Below are 20,511 nucleotides of genomic sequence, written 5' to 3' on the forward strand. Positions count from 1 at the left end.
CTAGAGAACTGGATATCCATATGTAAAAGAATGAATGAAGACCCATATCTCACACCCTACACAAAAGTTAACTCAAAATGGATCAAAGATCTAAACATTAGGTCTAAGACCATAAAACAGTTAGAGGAAAATGTAGGGAGATATCTTATGAATGTTACAATTGGAGGCAGTTTTATGGACCTTAAACCTAAAGCAAGAATACTGAAGAAAGAAATAAATAAATGGGAGCTCCTCAAAATTAAACACTTTTGTGCATCAAAGAGCTTCATCAAGAAAGTAGAAAGACAGCCTACACAATGGGAGATAATACTTGGAAATGACATATCAGATAAAGGTCTAGTATCCAGAATATATAAAGAGATTGTTCAACTCAACAACAAAAAGACAGCCAACCCAATTACAAAATGGGAAAAAGACTTGAACAGACACCTCTCAGAAGAGGAAATACGGATGGCCAAGAGGCACATGAAGAGATGCTCAATGTCCCTGGCCATTAGAGAAATGCAAATCAAAACCACAATGAGATATCATCTCACACCCACCAGAATGGCCATTAGCAACAAAACAGAAAATGACAAGTGCTGGAGAGGATGCGGAGAAAGAGGCACACTTATCCACTGTTGGTGGGAATGTCAAATGGTGCAACCACTGTGGAAGGCAGTTTGGCGATTCCTCAAAAAGCTTAATATAGAATTGCCATACGACCCAGCAATACCATTGCTAGGTATCTACTCAAAGGACTTAAGGACAAAGACACAAACGGACATTTGCACACCAATGTTTATAGCAGCGTTATTTACAATTACAAAGAGATGGAAACAGCCAAAATGTCCATCAACAGAAGAATGGCTAAACAAACTGTGGTATATACATTCGATGGAATATTATGCAGCTTTAAGACAAGATAAACTTATGAAGCATGTAATAACATGGATGGACCTAGAGAACATTATGCTGAGTGAGTCTAGCCAAAAACTAAAGGACAAATACTGTATGGTACCACTGATGTGAACAGACATTCGAGAATAAACTTGAAATATGTCATTGGTTAAATAAAAAAGAGGAAACAATTTGGAGAAAGCCCAGAGCCATGCAGACGCTGGGAGAACAGAAGCAAAAGAGCCAACATAAGACCCATACGTTTCGAGAGGCAGGACCCAGCAGACATCATCATGTGCCTTCCCATGAGATGCTAAGCAAGCCCGAACTCAGAGTTGTGTCCCAGAGGAGCTAAGTTGAAAGCCCACAGGTGCCAAGTGAGGAATTCCCACAGGGAACAAGAAGCTGAAAGCAACAAAGCCCCGGAACAAGGCACCAGCAGATGCCAGCCATGTGCCTTCCCAGGTGACAGAGGTGTACTGGATGTCATCAGGCTTTCTTGAGTGAAGGTAGCTTCTTGTTGGTGTCTTAGACTGGACATTTTCTCAGCCTTAGAACAATGAATTTGCAACTCAATAAATTCCCTTTTTAAAAGTCATTCCATTTCTGCTATATTGCATTCTGGCAACTTTAACAAACTAATACAGATGGCTATTATCAAAATGACAGATGATAATTGTTGGAAAGGATTTAGAGAAATTGGATCTTTCATATACTGCTGGCAGAGTAAAGTATATAGCTCTTTGGTAAACTCTTTGGTAGACTCAAAAGGCTGAACATAAAGTTATCATATAACCTAGCAATTACATGCTTATGTATATACTGAAGAGAACTGAAAACATATGTTCACACAAAAACTTGCACATGAATAATCATAACAACATTACTGATAACAATTGAAAAGTAGAAATCACCCAAATGCCATCAATAAGCGAGTGGCTAAACAAAACACTGTATAACCATATAATGGACTATTGCTTGGCAATAAAAAAGTAATGAACTACAGATACATGTTGTAATATGGGTGAACTTTGAAAAATTATGCTAAGTGAAAGAAGTCAGTTACATAAGACCACATTATTGTATGATTCCAATTATATGAAATGTCCAGAATTGGCAAAACGATAAAGTAAGAAAGATTTATGATTGCCTAGTGATATGGAGTTTCTTCTTAGGGTGATGAAAATGTTCTGAAATTGACTGTGGTGATAGTCACACATCCCTGTGACTATACTAAAAACCACTGAATTGTAGTTTAAATGGGTCAACTGTATGGTATGTGAATTACATGTCAGTAGCACTGTTACATTTAAAAAATCAACAATCTATAAGCATACTACTTTCCTTATAAATTCCCTCAAATGTAGAAGGACTAATAGAACTAGTGAGTACAGATTTCCCCTACCATAGAAGTACTAATAAAACATGCTGATAACTAAGAATTTTTCTATGATTGTGCAAACTTAAGAAGGAGAATAAAAAATAAACAAATGACAATTTAAAAAACCTCCCACAAACATAATATGTTGGGACTAAAGAAGGAATCAATGTTTATCTCAATAATTTACCACAGTAAGTCAGAATTCATCTCATTTGGCACAGATAAGGAAGGGCTGAAGAGATCTGGGTAACAACTCTTCTGTCATGGTCTGCGTGCCAATTTGAAAGGATTTATGTACCCTAGAAAAGCCATGTTTTAATCATGATCCAATCTTTTGGGAACAACCTTTCTTTTAATCCTTATTCAATAATGTAGGTTAGAATCTTTTGATTAGATGATCTCCATGGAGCTATGATACACCCAATTGTAGGCATTAACATTTTTGAGCAGATAGAGATGTGACTCCATCATTCCACATAGGTCTTGATTAGTTTACTGGAATTCTTTAAAAGAGGAAACATTTTAGAAAGAGCCTCTGAGTCACGAAGTAAAACCACCAGAGAGCACAAGAACCACAAGAGCCCACACAGCCAGAGACCTTAGGAGATGAAGAAGAAAAACACCCCCGGGGGAGCTTCATGAAACAAGGAGCCTGGAGAGAAAGCTAGCAGATGTTGCCATGTTCGCCACTCCAGTTGAGAGAAAGTTCATTGGCCTTTCGTGAATGAAGGTAACCTCCTGTTGGTGCCTTAATCTGGACATTTTTAGAGACTTGCTTTAATTTGGGACATTTTCATGGTCTTAGAACAGTAAACTTCTAACTTATTAAACCCCCCTTTTAAAAGCTATTCTGTTTCTGGCATATGGCACTCCAGCAGCTAGCAAACTAGAACAATCCGTTTCTGAATGTTTACTTTCACTGTTTTAACCTTTATGATCACTTGGTAGGAGTCTGCATACATATGTGAATATATGTGAAATATAACTTGTTTTATGAAACTTAATTTATGACAACTATATTATGGTTTGAGTTTTGTTTTACCATTCATAGGCGATTCTTCATCGGCAAACAGATGCGGTTCTATTTCTTTCAACGAACTTCTACCTTCAAGTCGGGCAAGGAGCTTACAAAAGAAAGAAAAAATCAAAGAGAAGGTAAATGCATTACCTGGAACCTACATTTATACAATTTTCCTGATATCTGTAACAAAGACAATGACTTTGCATAAATTATGAAATAGGAAATACGAATTTGGAGAAATATGCATTCGTTCATTCAGAAAACATTTTGGTTTTATTATATACCAGATACTGATGATATAAAATGAATCCCTACCCTCAAAGGAGAACATAGTTTAGTTTGGGATATAGGGCCAAACTGTTAATTGCAAAACAGTTACTTTCATTATACCATATTATCTTTTTCACTGTACTTACCGTGCTTGTTATACAGTTTTCTGCTTTTATCTGTCTCCCCCATTGTATAGACAATTCTTATCTGATGGGGTGAGAGGACAAAGAGAAAGGTCAAGGAAAAATTCCTTGAGTAGCTACCACCTGGGCTGTGTCTCAAAAGATAAGTAGGAATTTGTTAGGTGACTAGTACAGAGCAGACATATTAGGCAGATGGGACAGCATCAACCATGCACAGAAGTTATAAATAGCATGTGTGTAGATAAACTATAAGGAAATTAGAATTGCTAGAGTTTGTAGAATGAAGCAAGCACGAAGAGATAATAATGCCATAAAAGAGAGAAGTCAGAATGTAGAAGGTCTTAAATGTCACGTTTAGGAACTTGGTCTTTAGTCTATAAATAAGATGAGCCACCAGGGGTTTTTAATTTTTTCCTTTCTTTTTCTTTTTCACCAAGCAGTTTTAAACTAAGCAGTGAGAGGCAGATTAGCAGAGTTGTTAAGAGTAAACACCTGGGACTCTAGAATCACATTGTCTAGGTAACTTCTCTGGGTCGTATATTTCTCATTTGTAAAGTTAGGATAACAAACTTCCCTCACAAGGTTGTTGGGGATTAAATGTGTTAAAAGAGTCCTTGGCACACAGTGTTATTGTTATCTGCATTTCAAACAGATCATCTTGATGGTTAGGAGGAGATAAATTTGAGGGGAGTAAAACCAGATGCAGAGAGAAGACTGGAGTCTGCCAACTAATTTAGAGGACAAGTGCCTGAACTAAGACAGAAGTAGTTAGGAGGAAATGAAATAATTTGGTGGCATTTAAATATCAATGAGGGAAATGTATAAATAAAGTATCTAGGGAATCAGCATGGTAAAAAAAAGGAAAAAAAGTCACAAATGAGAAGAAAAAGTCACAAATGAGAAGAAAAAGCAGATTTGAAAAGATTTTCTGAAGTGATGAAAAGGTCCTATATATTAATGAAGCAAATATTTATTGAATTTCTAATATATATAAAGCGCTGTACTAGGTAAAATGGAGACTACAAAGATAAATATGACAAACTACCCTGAAAGAAGTTGCAGTCTAGGTTCTCTAGGGAATTATACTAAATTACAAAACAAAGTAAAGATTGGTAAATACCATGAAAAAGATAGAGTGCTTTGAGAGAGCAGAGATTCTGAGGAGGTTCATGAGGTAAACTATTTTCATAAAAATTCTAAGACATTACTACCTTTTTAAACAAGGTTGACTGCTTCACTGATGGTGCAAAAACAATGGTGGGTGATGCTACTGACAGCACAATCAAGGCAGCAACAGCATCAAAATGTACTGGTATATAAGTACCACAAGCTCACAGTAAAAAAATATAATAAAGTAAAAAATACCAGCTTCCTATAAGAATGTCGAATGAAGCAGTACAAACTATTAGTTTTATCAAATCACAACTCTTGAATACACATATTTTTTAACACTCTGTGATGACACGGGAAACATACTGTGTAGTAAAGAATTTAACCTTTCTCAGAGAGTAGTCTGATCTTTGCCCTTGGCTCCGGGGAGATAATCTCTAAATCTCTGGAATGTCCTGCCTGACAAAAATTCCTGTTTACCTAAGGATCCTGGGCCATGCTAGGTAGTCTAACAATGTGATTTATGGTGGATGCTTTGGGTCACACAGTATCAGCTTGACCTTGGAGGGGCTGGAAACTGAGGTCAGCTGCATGGGCAACTGACCATGTTCTATGCAGCAGAGCTCCAACAAAGATTCTGGACACCAAGGTTCAGGTGAGCTTCTCTGGTTGCAGTAACATGGGCCCATATAACTAGGACTTATTGTCCATGACTCCAATGGCAGAGAACAACTCTAAGTTCTGCATGTGGAACTCTCCTGAACTCTGCTCCATGCATCTCTTCCCTCGGAAAATTTTAAAATTTCCTTTCACTGTAATAAACCATAACTGTGAACAGTTCTCAGTGAATTCCATGAGTCCCTCTAACAAATTATCAAACATCAAGGTGGTCTTGGGGATCCCTGAGCTTGCCAACTGGGTCTTGCAACCCAGAAGTAAGAATGGTCTTGGGGACCTTGAAGTTCTGCAGAGGGTGTCAGAAGAAAAGGCAGTCTTGGGCACTGCCCCCTAACTTCACACACAAGTCCCATATTTCTGTTCATTTCCTCTAACAAAATCATTTGTGTGATTATTTGAGTTGGACACTAAACTAGTTGTTTCTTTCATAGAACAGTATTTTATTTGAAAGAATGATGGACAGACCATGATTATTCAGACTGGTGTTTGGCAGACAATTTATCAAAAGTGATCCAGTCACTTCAAGAAAAATAACTGACATAATTGTTGCCAATAAATTTTGAATTTTGGAAAAACTTCTATCTACCACTGTGAGCTTTATAGCTTCCCAATACTTAAAGACTGTTTTAGTGAAGTCAGTGGTGATCTTTAATGAATGGAATTTTTGTTGATATATTCAGAAATGTGTCAATATTTGGAAGATCTGCATAATCCAGTGAGCCAATATTTTGAAATGACCAATGCATGATATTAAATCATTCCTGGGTAAAAGATTGACTCAAAGTGTAAGACAGACCAATGGACTTTACCGTATCAAAAGTTAACTGATATTATTTTAGATTTCATGTTATAACCAAACTTTAGGAAAACTATTACTTGTCAAATTTTGGTCTAGTATCAAGAAAAATATCCACATTATCTGAAAAAATCTTCACAGATTCCTCCTCTTTCCAGTTACATATCTCTGAGAGGCCAGATAGTCTTAAAACGCTTTAATCAGAACAACATAATGTAGCAGACTGGATACAGAAGGAGAGATGAGAATCCAGTTAACTTTTACTAAGACAACATTAAAGAGATTTGCAAACTTGTAAAACAATGTCACTATTCTCACTAAATTTTTTTAAGAAAATATCTCTTGAATATTTTCTCTAATCCTTTTGCCCTCTAAATTATAAATGTAGAGTGACAGGAAATTATCAGCATAAATTTCCTCTTCCTCGCTTACTAAGTAAATTAGAAACCTACTCTGCTGGTTTGAAAGGAAGTATGCCCCCTAGAAAAAGCCATGTTTTAATCAAAATCCCATTTCATAAAGGTAGAATAATTCCTATTCAATACTGTATGCTTGAAACTGTAATCAGATCATCTCCCTGGATGATGAGATTTAGTCAAGAGTGCTTGTTAAACTGGATTAGGTGATGACATGTCTCCACCCATTTGGGTGGGTCTTGATTGATTTATTGGAGTCTTATAAAAGAGGAAACATTTTGGAGAATGGGAGATTCAGAGAGAGCAGAGAATGCTGCAGCACCACGAAGCAGAGAGTCCACCAGCCAGCGACCTTTGGAGATGAAGAAGGAAAACACCTCCTGGAGAGCTTCATGAAACCGGAAGCCAGGAGAGAAAGTTAGCAGATGACTGTGTTCGCCATGTGCCCTTCCAGCCGAGAGAAGCCCTGAACTTCATGAGCTTTCTTGAACCAAGGTATCTTTCCCTGGATGGATGCCTTTGATTGGGCATTTCTATAGACTTCTTTTAATTGAGACATTTTCTTGGCTTTAGAACAGAAAACTAGCAACTTATTAAACTCCCCTTTTTAAAAGCCATTTTGTTTCTGGTATGTTGCATTCCAGCAGCTAACAAACTAGAACACCTACCTGTTGTGAAATGTCTTCAACAGACAGTGGCCTTTTACTGAAACTGCAAAGTACATTTTGTAAGACAAACCATGTAACAGTGAATTGGAAAAATGTCTTTTTAATGTTTGAATAGAAAATCTTGATGTAAGGTTATGATTTTAAAAAGAAATAATTATTTTTAATAAAATTATGTATTATTATAATATTCAATGAGTTTATTGTTACCTGTGCATAAATTAATGTAAATATTTTTAAATTTAAAATTCCTCAGATTCATTGATAGATGTAGCCTACATAAACCAAAGTTCTTTGGAATCCTCATTAATTTTTACATGTGTAATGCTGTCCTAATATCAAAAAGTATGAGAACCACTGAGCTAGAAGATTGAAAGAATCCAGGTTGAAGGAGAAGACCAAGAAATTTTCATGGACAAAATGAAACATATGAAACACCTATAAAACATTTTTAAAAGCACACATGCAAATGAATAGTATCCTCATCAGAGTGGTTAATGTGGGAAGTTACATACTTTTATTGTTTACTCTGCATTGCTCAAAACATTTTAGCACTCTCCCTTCTGAGAATGCCTTGTAATATCATATTCAAGAAAGTATTATAATTTTATTGACACCTTTTGACAGAGGTGGTATTAGTCTACAAATTACTCTACATTAGTTATCTACCTTATTCAGCCTATTTTGAAACAACTTTTCAGTATTATTTTAAAAATCACATTCATTTTCAAAGAATGAAAACTTTGCACCATTAAGAATATTTATAACACTGTTCTACAATGCCAAAAGTAGAGTCTACTGAATACAAAAGGGGGTAAACAAATCTCCCAAAACTTGGAAACAGATTTACCCTTAGATTTAAACTTATAAAGAGTGAGTAATATTAACAATTTTTAGAAGTCTATTTATGAGGAAAAGATATCTTCCAAACCTAAGCAGAAAATAACCTAAAAATCTGACATACACAATTGACTTTAATAGAAAATTATAATTAATAATGTCTAAATTTAATGTATGAGTCAAAAGAAGCAAGATATACTCAACCTAGAGTTTCATAGGGGAAAGAAGAATTTAAGTATCCAGGGAAAAGGGAAACCAAGTAAGTTCTGCTTCATATTGACAGCTGAATCCTTCTAGGGAAGATTAACACATCACTCAATCTGAACTTGGTGATAGTAGTCATTAAGATAATTCAAACATTTATTCTTATTTTCTAAGCAACTGCTTGATTATAATTTGTTTTCTGAGGCAGACTTTTCTAACTGGAAAGAATACAAAGTGGACACAGGGTTTTAGTTTATTTGGCAGTTTCACTGATCACTGTAACTTAATAGATTTGGTATTTGATATATAAATAAGTAGCTGCTGGGTTTTGTAATCATAACAGGTACATAAATAATCAATAAATAGTGATTATTTATTGAGTGCTTATTGTGGTATCACCAATATGTACTTTTAAACATTATCTCTTTTAATTGTCACATTAAACCTACTTTTATTATTCTACTTTTCAGATGAAAAAACTGGTAAGTGCACAGGTAGGATTTAATTGAGATGTTTTTGACTCTTAGCATTTTTCTACTATCAGTATTATTCAGTCTGATCAAATCTGAGGACAGGAACTAAACTGAATTTTTGGACCTATTAAGCTGAGGATCAAACCATTCTGGGGTCCTGTCTAGGCAATTATCTGGTCTTTCTCAAATACCTCTATTAGTCCCTCTAATACCAACAATGAGCCTCAAATGTTTTCAGCAGCATCATCATTACTGGAGCAAGGATATAATCTGCAAAAGGATAATACTCAATTAAAGAGATATTCACTGGTAAACATTAACTCAAGCCAAGCATGTTCCAGGAACTGGGCTAGGTGGTAAGGAGATATAGATGTAGCAGACATGGTTCCTATCCTCAAAGAACGTATTGGTAGAAGAGTCGAAAGGACAAAAAAAAAAAAAAAGTACAATAAAATATTTCAGTAAATATATATTGGTCACTGTGAGGGCATAAAAAGAGGAGGTCAATTCTAATCCAAGAAACTCCTTTAATTTTGAATTAGAGATTAAGTACATAGTTCTTTCAGGTAAATATATAAAATGTGCACTGGTAGTAAGACGCCTTTATTTTTTTCAAGAATGAATTTATACAATACTAAAATGTTAAAACACTATGCCATCTTTTTTCTAACATAAAGCAAAAAGCAACACAATGAAAATTCTGATGCCAGGGGATGGAAGAGACTATGAAGCATACTTTCATCTCTACAATTGATTAAAATATCATGGGCCAAATCAGAACTTCCAGAAATACCCTTTGATCTATAATTAGTATCATGTCGGCTGCAATCTATATCTCTGGGAGTGGGGGGTAGGGTAAAAAAAAAGCATACTAAGATATAATTAGGAAATTATAATTAATATAATTAATACTTATTTACTATATTCCACAAGCCAGTCACTGTTCTAAACATTTTATTTTGCATTTCTTGTAACCTCTGATGTAGATACTATCATCCTCACATTATGGCTGAAGGTACTGAGGCACACTTTTAATCAATGTTACTTTGTATTAGGATCAAATTACATGTACAAAGTAGAAAAAATAGAAACTATTAATGCTACTCTTACACTGATTTTTCAATATACTTTTCACGGTCAGGTTCATGTGTCAACTTGGCCAGGTGACAGTGCCCAATTGTCTGATCAAGCAAACACTGGCCTATCTATAGCTGTGAAGACATTTCATGGACTTAAATCATGAACCCATTGGCTGCATCCATGGCTGATTATGTCTGCATTCAGCTAAGGGGAGTGTCTTCTGTAATGAACAACACCCAAAGGCTTTTAAGGAGGATTCAGAAGAGACAATTGCCCTTTCCCCTTTTAGCTAGCCAGACTCTCCTGAGAGTTTGGTAAGGACCTTCACTGGAGCTATCAGCTTGTGGCCTCCCCTACAAATTTTGGACTCTCACATCACTACCACTGTGTAAGACACTTTTACAAATCTCACATTTATGGATACATGCTGTAGGTTCTGTTTCTCTAGAGAAACCTGACGTATACAAAATCCTTCTCACATGTTATTTCATTTTACTTTCAAAACACCTGTCATGGTCAGGTTCATGTGTCAGTCAACTTGGCTAGGTGGTGGTGCCTGGTTGTCTAGTAGTCAAGCGCTGACCTGTCTGTGGCTATGAGGACATTCCATGAACTTAAATCATGATTAAGTCAGCTGCATTCACAGCTGATTGCATTTGTAATCAGCTAAAGGGAGTATCTTCTGTAATGAGTGAAGCTTTATCTAATCACTGGAAGGATTTTAAGGAATATTAAGAAGCAGTCACTCTTCCTGCTTCGGCTGGTGAGTCTTTCCTGTGGAGTTCATCCAGACCCTTCACAGGAGTCGCTGGCTTCACAGACTGCCCTGCAGATTTAGGACTCTTCCAATCCCATGGTTGTCCAGCCAGCCTCTTCTGAGAGTTCGTTGATGAACTTCACTGGAGTTACCACTTGCAGCTCATCTACGGACCTTGGACCCTTACTTTCCCACAGGTGCCCAGCCAGCCTCTCCTGAGAGTTCATCGCAGACTTACATTGGAGTTACCAGCTTGCAGCCTCTCCTACAGACCTTGGATTCTACATTCCCATGGTTACATTAGACACTTTCATAAATTTTATATCTATGGATATCTCTTCCTGATTCTGTTTCTCAAGAGAACCCTAGCTAATACAGCTTGGTACTGAGAATGGGGTGGTTCTTAAGAAACAGAATCTTAAAATGAGTTTTTCCTATTGGTTTTCTACTCTGACTGGACTCAAAGGCATTAAGGACTCTGTTTCCAATAATCAGAATGACACTGAAAATCCATGGGGTGAGTTGGAAAAAGAGATAGCCAAAATATCACCACTGGATTATTCCAATTCCTCGCTTGTATGAAGCCAGGCTCTGGGGGATAATGTTTTTGACATCTTTACAGAGTCTTATGGAAACAGGAGATATAGAGATGTTGGCTGGTTGTTGTCAGATACACTGTATACATTAATGAGGAAAAAGGATGAGCTGAAGTCCTCAAATGAGAAGCTTATATGTCATATGACAGATGTAAACATTACTATGAATGCCCTGAAGGAAAATCTTATTTCCCATAGCCACAGACTTGAGCTCCGAAAATCAGACTCAGGATCTTATTGTTAGAGTAGCAACTTTACAATGTAAACTGAAATCTCAATCTTGCATGGTGTCTGCCATTAAAGTGAAAGCATTGATTGGAAAAGAATGAGACCCTGAAAAATGGGATGGTGACATATGGATTGATAATGATGTGGGTGGAGAGGTTGAAACCCTAGGTCATGCTGTGTCTTTTCTATATAACTCCGTAATAGTCTGCCCTCAGGACACAGCCACCCAACCTCCAGCCTGCCTGTGGAGTTGGCCACTAACCTCCACCTGAGTGATTAATACTCTTTCACCACATGAAACTGCAAATGAATGTACTTGAAGCAATTGGCTTGGAAGATACTTTGAATTATTTTCATGACCCACTCCCACCACTCTTCATTTTTTCCAGACCTATAAGACTAATGTCCCAACAGGCCCCAAAAGGTGAGGTACTAAATGTCACCCATGAGGAGGTACTTTATACTCCAAAAGAACTGCATGAGTTTTCCAATTTATATAGACAAAAATCAGGGAAATATGTGTGGCAATGGATTTTAAGGGTGTGGGATAATGGTGGGAGGAATATAAAGCTGGACCAGGCATTCTGTATTCAGTGTTATAGCTCAAGGGGCTAGAAACGGCATTAATAGTTTGTTTGGATGGTTGGCTGAAACATGGATCAAAAAGTGGCCAACATAACCTGAGGTTGAAATGCTAGAACTGCCCTGATATAATGTGGATGAGAGGATCTGACAGCTTTGAGAGATTGGAATGTTTGCGTGGATTTATCATGGAAAACCTGCTCATACACCCCAGGAATGTCCAGAAAATGCATCTTTTACTAGAATTGTGAGTAATAAATTTGTGAAACTAGTTCCATCATTCCTGAAGAGCTCTGCAGTTGCCCTTCTCTGTAGATCAGATATTACTGTGGGAACTGCCATCACTGAACTGGAATCCTTAAACAGAACAGGGATGATAGGATACCATACCGAGTTGGCAGAAGCCAGGTGGCAGCACTTAATCGCCAAAGACAAGGTAGACATGGTTATCATAAAGGACAGCAGACTCAAAGCAAGAGTCAAAATAATCTAACACAGAGACTTATGGTGTTGGCTAGTAGATAATAGGGTACCTAAAAGTACAATAGATGGGCAGTCTACTAAATTCTTGTTTGAGCTGTAAAGCAGAAGAGTTCTAGGTCAAGTTAACATACGTCTAATTTGAATTACAAAACAGACTCACGGCCCCTTAATCAATTTCCAGACTTGAGACAGTTTACAGACTCAGAGCCCCTTGAATGAGGGGTAGGCCAGGTCCCTTTGGGGGAGGACCTTGTTACACTGTCACAAATTTATACTGTTACTCTTCCTCTAAGCCTTCCCCACGGAGACCAATGGCCTTTAACTAGGATAACTATGCATTGGGGAAAAAGGAATGATCAGATACCTCAGGCTTTATTAGATGCTGATTTAGAAGTGACACTAATTCCAGGAGACTCAAAACATCACTCCGGTCCACCAGTGAGAGCAGCAGCTTATGGAGGTCAGGTGATCAATGGAGTTTTAGCTCAGGTCCATCTCACAGTGGGTCCAGTGCGACTCTGGACCAATTTTGTAGTTATTGCCCCAGCTCCAGAACGCATATTTGAAATAGAAATACTGGGCAACTGGCAGAATCCCCACATAGGCTCTCTAACTCGTGGAATGAGGGCTATTATGGTAGGAAAGGCCAAGTGGAAGCCACTAGAACTTCCCCTACCTAGCAAAATAGTTAATCAGAAACAATACTGGATTCCTGGAGGGACTGAAGAATGCAGGGGTGGTGATTCCCACCACATCCCTTTCAACTCTCCTATTTGGCCTGTGCAGAAAATAGATGGGTCTTGGAGGATGACAGTAGATTATCATAAGCTCAACCAGGTAGTAACACCAAATGTACCTGTTGTTCCAGATGTGGTATCATCGCTTGAGCAAATCAATACATCCCTTGATACCTGGAATGCAGCTACTGATTTGTCAAACGCGTTTTTCTCAAGAGTTATTAGTAAGGACCACCAGAAACAAGTTTGCTTTCAGCTGGTAAGGTCAGCAATATATTTTCACCGTCCTACCTCAGGGATAGATAAACTCTCCAGCCCTATGTCATAACCTTGTCCGCAGGGACCTTGATCGTTTCTCCCTCCCACAAAACATCACACTGGCCCATTATATTGATGATATCATGTTGATTGGACTTAGAGAGCAAGAATTAGCAACTACTCTAGACTATTTGGTAAGGCATTTGCGTGTCAGAGGATGGGAGATAAATCCAATAAAAATACAGGGGCCTTTCCACCTCAGTGAAATTTCTAGGTGTCCAGTGTTGTGGGACATGTTGAGATATCCCTTCTAAGGTGAAGGATAATTTGCTGCATCTGACCCCTCCTATGACCAAAAAAAAAGAGGCACAATGCCTAGTTGGTCTCTGGATTTTGGCAACAATATATTCCTCTTTTGGGTGTGTTACTTCAGCCCATTTATCGAGTGACCAGAAAAGGAGCTAATTTTGAGTGGGGACCTGAACAAGAGGAGGCTCTGAGACAGGTCTAGGCTGCTGTACAAGCTGCTCTGCCACTTGACCATATGATCCGGCAGATCCAATGGTGCTGGAAGTGTCAGTAGCAAATAGAGATGCTGTCTGGAACCTTCCTTTGCTTGGAAGGAGAAGTGGCCAGAGGTTCATTTCTATACTGACTCATGGGCTGTTGCTAATGGTTTGGGTGAATGATCAGGGACTTGGAAAGAGCACGATTGGAAAACTGGGGAAGAGGTATGTGGACAGACCTTTCTGAGTGGGCTAAAAACATGGAGATATCTATATTCTATGTAAATGTGCACCAGAGGGTGACTTCAGCAGAGGCAAGTTTTAATAATCAAGCGGATAAAATGACCCATTCTGTGGATACCAGTCAGCCTCTTTCCCCAGCAACTCCTGTCATTGCCTAATGAGCTTATGAACAAAGAGGTCATGATGGTAGGGATGGAGGTTATGTATGGGCTCAGCAACATGGACTCCCATTTACCAAGGCTGACCTGGCTACAGTCACTGCTGAGTGCCCAATCTACCAGCAGCAGAGACACACACTCAGCCCCCGATATGGCACCATTCCCTGAGGTGAACAGCCAGCTACATGGTGGCAGATTGATTACACTGAACCACTCCCATCATGGAAGGGGCAGTGATTTGTTTTAACTGGAATAGACACACACTCTAGATATGGGTTTGCTTTCCCTGCAAGCTATGCTTCTGTCAAAACTACCATCCATGGATTTACAAAATGCCTTATCCATCGTCATGGTGTTCACACAACACTGCTTATGAGCAAGGAATCCACTTCACAACAAATGAAGTGCAGAAATGGATACATGCTCATGGAATTCTCTGGTCTTACCATGTTCCCCATCATCCAGAGGCAGCTGGATTGATAGAATGGTGGAATAGCATTTTGAAAGCTCAATTATGGTGCCAACTAGGTGGCAATACCTTGCAGGGCTGGGGTGATATTCTCCAGGAGGCTGTGTATGCTCTGAATCAGCATCCACTGCATGGTGCTGTTTCTCTCATAGTGAAGATCCATGGGTCCAGGAAACAAGGGGTGGAAATGGGAGTGGCACCACTCACTATTACCTCTAGCAATCCACTAGGAAGATTTTTGCTTTCTGTCCCTGCGACCTTGAGCTCTGCTGTCTATAGGTTTTAGTTCCAGAAGGAGGAGAGCTTCCACCAGCAGAAACAACAATGAGTCTACTGGACTGGAATCTAAGACCACCTGGTCATTTTGTGCTACTCATGTCCATGGAACAACAAGCCTAGAAGGGGAATACTTTACTTGCTGGGGTGACTGACCCTGACTATCAGGAGAAATTAGGACTGCAACTACACAATGGAGGTAAAGAAGAGTTTTCCTGGAATAAAGGAGATCCTTTAGGGCATCTTTTAGTACTATCATGCCCTGAGATTAAAATCAATGGAAAACTGTAACAACCCAATCTAGGCAGAACTACCAACGGCTCTCAAACTTTAGGAATGAAGGTTTGGGCCATCCCACCAGGTAAAGAACCATGGCAGCTTGAAGTGCTTGCTGAGAGTAAAGAGAACACGGAATGGGTAGTGGAAGAAGGTAGTGATAAATATGTACTATGACCATGTGATCAGTTACAGAAATGAGGACTGTAATGCTGTTTTGTTCATGTTATAGTATGTAAGTTGTAAAACATCAAGTTTAAAAGTGATTATTACCCCAGGACTTGCACTCTATTCTGGGGAGATTTAATACGTTTCCAATTGTACACAGGACAGATGAGTATTGTTAGGCGAGGGAAAAAATATGTCTGTTATTGTTTTCTATTTAGAGATTAAGGGTGGTTTAAGGTGATGTGTATAGCTGCCAAGTTGACAAGGGGTGGACTGTCATGGTCAGGTTCATGTGTCAACTTGGCCAGGTAGTGGTGCCCAGCCATCTGGTTGGTCAAGTGCTGGCCTGTCTGTTGCTATGAAGACATTTCATGGACTTAAATCATGATTAAGTTGGCTGCATGTACAGTTGACTGTGTTTGTAATCAGCTAAGGGGAGTATCTTCTGCAATGAGTGGTGCTTAATCTAATCACTGGAAGTCTTTTTAGGAGGATTCAGAAGAGACAGTCACTCTTCCTGCTTCAGTTAGCGAGCCTCTCCTGTGGAGTTTGTCCAGACCCTAGTAGAGTTTGTCCATTCCCACGGTTGTCCAGCTAGCCTCTCCTGAGAGTTTGCTGATGAACCTTCGGAGTTATCAGCTTGTGCCCTGCCCTACAGACCTTGAACCCTTACATTCTCACGGTTCCCCTCTAGCCTCTCCTGAGAGTTCACTGCAGACCTTCACTGGCGTTACCAGCTTGTGGCCTGCCCTACAGACCTTGGATTCTACATTCCCATGGTTACATGAAACACTTTTATAAATTATATCTACGAATATTTCCTGCTGATTCTGTTTCTCGAGAGAACCCTAGCTAATACAGCATCTCACAGACAATAAACATTGGCAGTACATACAAATGAGAAAGGTAACGTGATTTGGTTAAGATTGTACACTAAATAGCAGAGCCTGGACTGTCCTAATTTAGTATTCTTCAAGTGTAACACTGTATGATGAAACAGAAAATACATTAACAATAGATTAGATATTGCAGAAGAAAAAAGTAATGAACCAGAAATGCAGCAATATAAATGAATGAAAAAGAAAGCAAAGATAAAAGACTGAACAAAGAGACCAAGCAACAGTCAATTTAGGGATAATTTATTTACATGTCCCAAACTGTAATTATACATGTAATTTGATGCAATTACATGTAATTATGCATGTAATTAGTCACCAAAGGAGGGAAGAAACAAAAAACATTTGAAGAATAGCCAAAAATTTGCCAGATTTGATGAAAACAAAACACCTAAACACTCAATGAAATAAGAAAAATGCAGACCAAGATACCTAATAAAATTGCTTAAAATCGGTGATTAAAAGAAAATCTTAAAAGCAGCAGAGATAAAGACACATTACATAGGAAAGAACAAAGACTAAGATGACAGCAGATTTCTAATAGGAAACAACGCAACCTAGAAGATAAGGGTGTAACATAAAGTATTAAAAGAAAGAAAATTGGCACCCTAGAAGTTTACCCAGCACAAATACCTTCCAGAAAATAATATGAACTAAAAACATTTCAGACATACAAAAGTGAAAGATTTCTTTCAGCAGACCTTGCACTATTAGGTCTTCTGAGTAGAAGAAAAATGTTACAAGGTGGAAATATGGAGCTACACAAAGGAATGAAGGGAACTGGAAATAGTAATTACATAGTAAATACATAAGATTTGAAAATTATTTAAGTTGCTTTAACAATAAGTGACAGTTTAATCAAAATAATAACAAACATTTGCGGTTTTACAATATATAGAGAAATAAAATTTATGACAATTATAGCACAAAGGCTGGGAGGAGAGGAATGGAAATACTCTATTATTGGTACTTACATGTGAAATGACATACATCACTTAAAGGTAGACTGATAAATTAAGAATGTATACTATAGACCCTAAGATCTATATTTAATAAGCCCACTAAGGAGATAAAATGGATTCATAAAAATATACTTAATCCAAAAGAAAGCAAAACAAAAAGGAAAAGGGGAACAGAAAACAAATAGGACAGTACAAATCAATTACCAAGATGACAGATTTGCTCCCAATCATGTCAATAATCATGTTAAATATATGTGGTCAAACACCCTAATTAAAAGGCAGAGGTGGTCAGATTGGGTAAGACCCAATTACGTGCTGACTACAAGTAACATACATTAAATTAAAAGATGTAAATAAGTTAAAAGTTAGAGGATTGAAAAGATAGACTATACTAACACTAATAGAAAGCTGGAGACAAAGTAGATTTCACAGCAAAGAATACTACAAGAAATAAAGAAGATAATTTCATAATGACAAAGAGGCCAATTAACCAAGAGGACATAACAATCCTATACATTTATGAACCTAATAACAGAGTTTAAAATATACAGAGCATAAATAGACAAATTCCATTTGTCAATTAACACATATATAAATATGTACTTAAAACATCTAGTTTAATGGCTTTATTCTTTCTGGGCCTTTCCTGGCACAAGCCCTTGATATTGGGATTCCTGGAGCAATGAAGGCATCATCTCAAGGTCAATCCAAAGGAAAATACTGTAGGGGCTTTACAAGTGAAATGGTTGCTTCTTTAAAGATTATCTTCAAATGAGGGAAAGTGAGTGTGCTGGTTTGAAAAGATTTATGTACCCTAGAAAAGCCATGTTTTAATCCTAATCAACCTTGTGAGAACAATGGTTTCTTCTAATCCCTACTGAGTACTAGTATGTTGGAAACTTTAACTAGCTTATCTCCACAAAGATGTGACTCAACCAAGCGTGGGTATTAAACTTGATTAGGTGGAGACATGTCTCCACCCATTCCAGATGGGTCTTGATTGGTTTTACTGGACTCCTTTAAAAGAAGAAGCACTTTGGAAAAAGGTAGAGAACAAGAGGGAAAACCACAAGATTCTAGAGAGAGCAGAGAACCCACAGAACCATGAAGCAGAGAGTGCCTTTTGAGAACAATGACAGTAGAGCCGAGCAGAGCCATGAGGCCTAGAGAACCACAAAGTCCACCAGCTAGCGACCTTTGGAGATTCTGAGAGAGCAGAAAATGATGAGAGCCAGAGCCCACACCGCCCCAGAGGGAGTTTCATGAAATAAGAAGCCAGGAGAGAAAGCTAGCAGACTTCGCCAAGTGCCCTTCCACCCTAGAGAGAAACCCAGAATGTTACTGGCCTTCTTAAACCAAGGTATCTTTCCCTGGATGCCTTAGATTGGACATTTATATAGACTTGTTTTGATTTGGACATTTTCATGACCTTAGAACTGTAAACTTGCAACTTAATACATTCCCCTTTTTGAAAGTCAAAAAAAAAAATAAAAAAAAGACCGGGAGACCAATTCCAAGGGGTAAGTGACCTGGGAGGGTTGAAAAAGCAGAAGAATTGAGATACAGAGAGCCAGAGACTGGCCAGCTATTGTATGCATCCATTTCCAAACAGAGTACTGGAGCTGTGAGGAGTGCACAGACAGGGAGATGGGGACTAGGAAGTAAGCCAAGGCACATTCCTTGAACATGCTACCCTCACGTATGCTGTCTACTCCATGACCCATGAATCCCCCCACACCCACAAACCCCATCACCCATCCCCTCACCACACTCCAAGCTGTCCTGCCCCAACCTCTGCCATGTGCAGTCACACAAGCCTGTCCCAGTCTGACCCACCTCTCTCTCACAAGCACAGTGTTGTCCTGCCCCTCCCAAGACCCTTGTACTGGCGTCCAGCCCCTCGACCCCAACTATTGGCCCTGCAGGCAGTCACCTGAATATCCAGGCAACAGGTGCTCACCTTCATACCCAGGCCACACCCACACCCAGCCTATATTGTTGCACAACTCTGCCTGGCACACCCTGAGCTTGGTGCACATACACTTCAGCATCTGGACACCCAGAAGCATACATGGGCAGTGCCCACTCTCATCATATCCCCTCAGCTCTGGGCAAGTGCTACCCCGCACATCTGGGCCATACCTGCTCTCAGCCTATGCAGGCGTAAATACCACCCCACTGCCCGAGCTCTGCGCACATGCACATGAGGGTTCTGCTTCCACATCCACACACACCAGGGTCTTACCCAGTCATGGTTAGGGACAGGTGTCAACTTGGCCAAGTTGTGGTACCTGTTCATCTGATTGGGCAAGCGCTGGCCTGTCTGTTGCAATGAGGACATTTCAAAGGATTAGGTCATGATCACGTCAGCTACATCCACAGCTGATTCCATTTGTAATCAGCCAAAGGGGAGTGTCTTCTGCAATTAGTGATGCTAAATGCAATCATGGGAAGCCTTTTAAGGAGGACTCAGAGGAGACAGGTTCCATTCCTGCTTTGGCTGGTAAGCCTCTCCTGTGGAGTTCATCCAGGCCATCCATCGGAGTCATCGGCTTCGCAGCCTGCCCTGTGGATTTTGGACTCTGCATTCCTACGGTCACGTGAGACACTTTCATAAATTTTATATTTGCAAGTGTTCCCTGTTGATTCTGTTTCTTTAGAGAACCCTAACTAATACACCCCCCCAGATCCACATACTGGCATAGCCACTTTCTCCCTGCTGGGCACCCACATATCCATGCATGGACCTTTTGACCCCTGCACCCCCCCCACACACACACACATGTGTACAACCTTGCCCCACCCCAGGGGACAAGTGCCCTTCTCCCACACCTGGCAGGTGCTCTCAGGCACATCTGTGCAACATAGTCTCTGCCCTGCACTAGCAAACCTGCTCCAGGGCCCCACCCATCCATCATCACCCATCCAACACATGTCCCACAACTTCCGCGACCTGTGCC

The 20,511-nt window shown here is 39.1% G+C and overlaps 1 protein-coding gene across 1 annotated transcript in view; it reads right to left on the bottom strand.

Annotated features, from left to right (window-relative positions):
* XRCC2 (X-ray repair cross complementing 2) overlaps positions 1-20,511 on the bottom strand; it is a 115,747-nt gene that overhangs the window by 74,165 nt on the left and 21,071 nt on the right. Inside the window, exon 2 of the mRNA XM_077150762.1 lies at positions 3,303-3,384. Within this exon, the coding sequence (XP_077006877.1) occupies positions 3,303-3,384 (82 nt within the window). The remainder of the gene's footprint in view (positions 1-3,302; positions 3,385-20,511) is intronic.

Source organism: Tamandua tetradactyla, chromosome 1 (assembly GCF_023851605.1).
Source record: "Tamandua tetradactyla isolate mTamTet1 chromosome 1, mTamTet1.pri, whole genome shotgun sequence".
In the NCBI taxonomy this organism is placed as follows: Eukaryota; Metazoa; Chordata; class Mammalia; order Pilosa; family Myrmecophagidae; genus Tamandua; species Tamandua tetradactyla.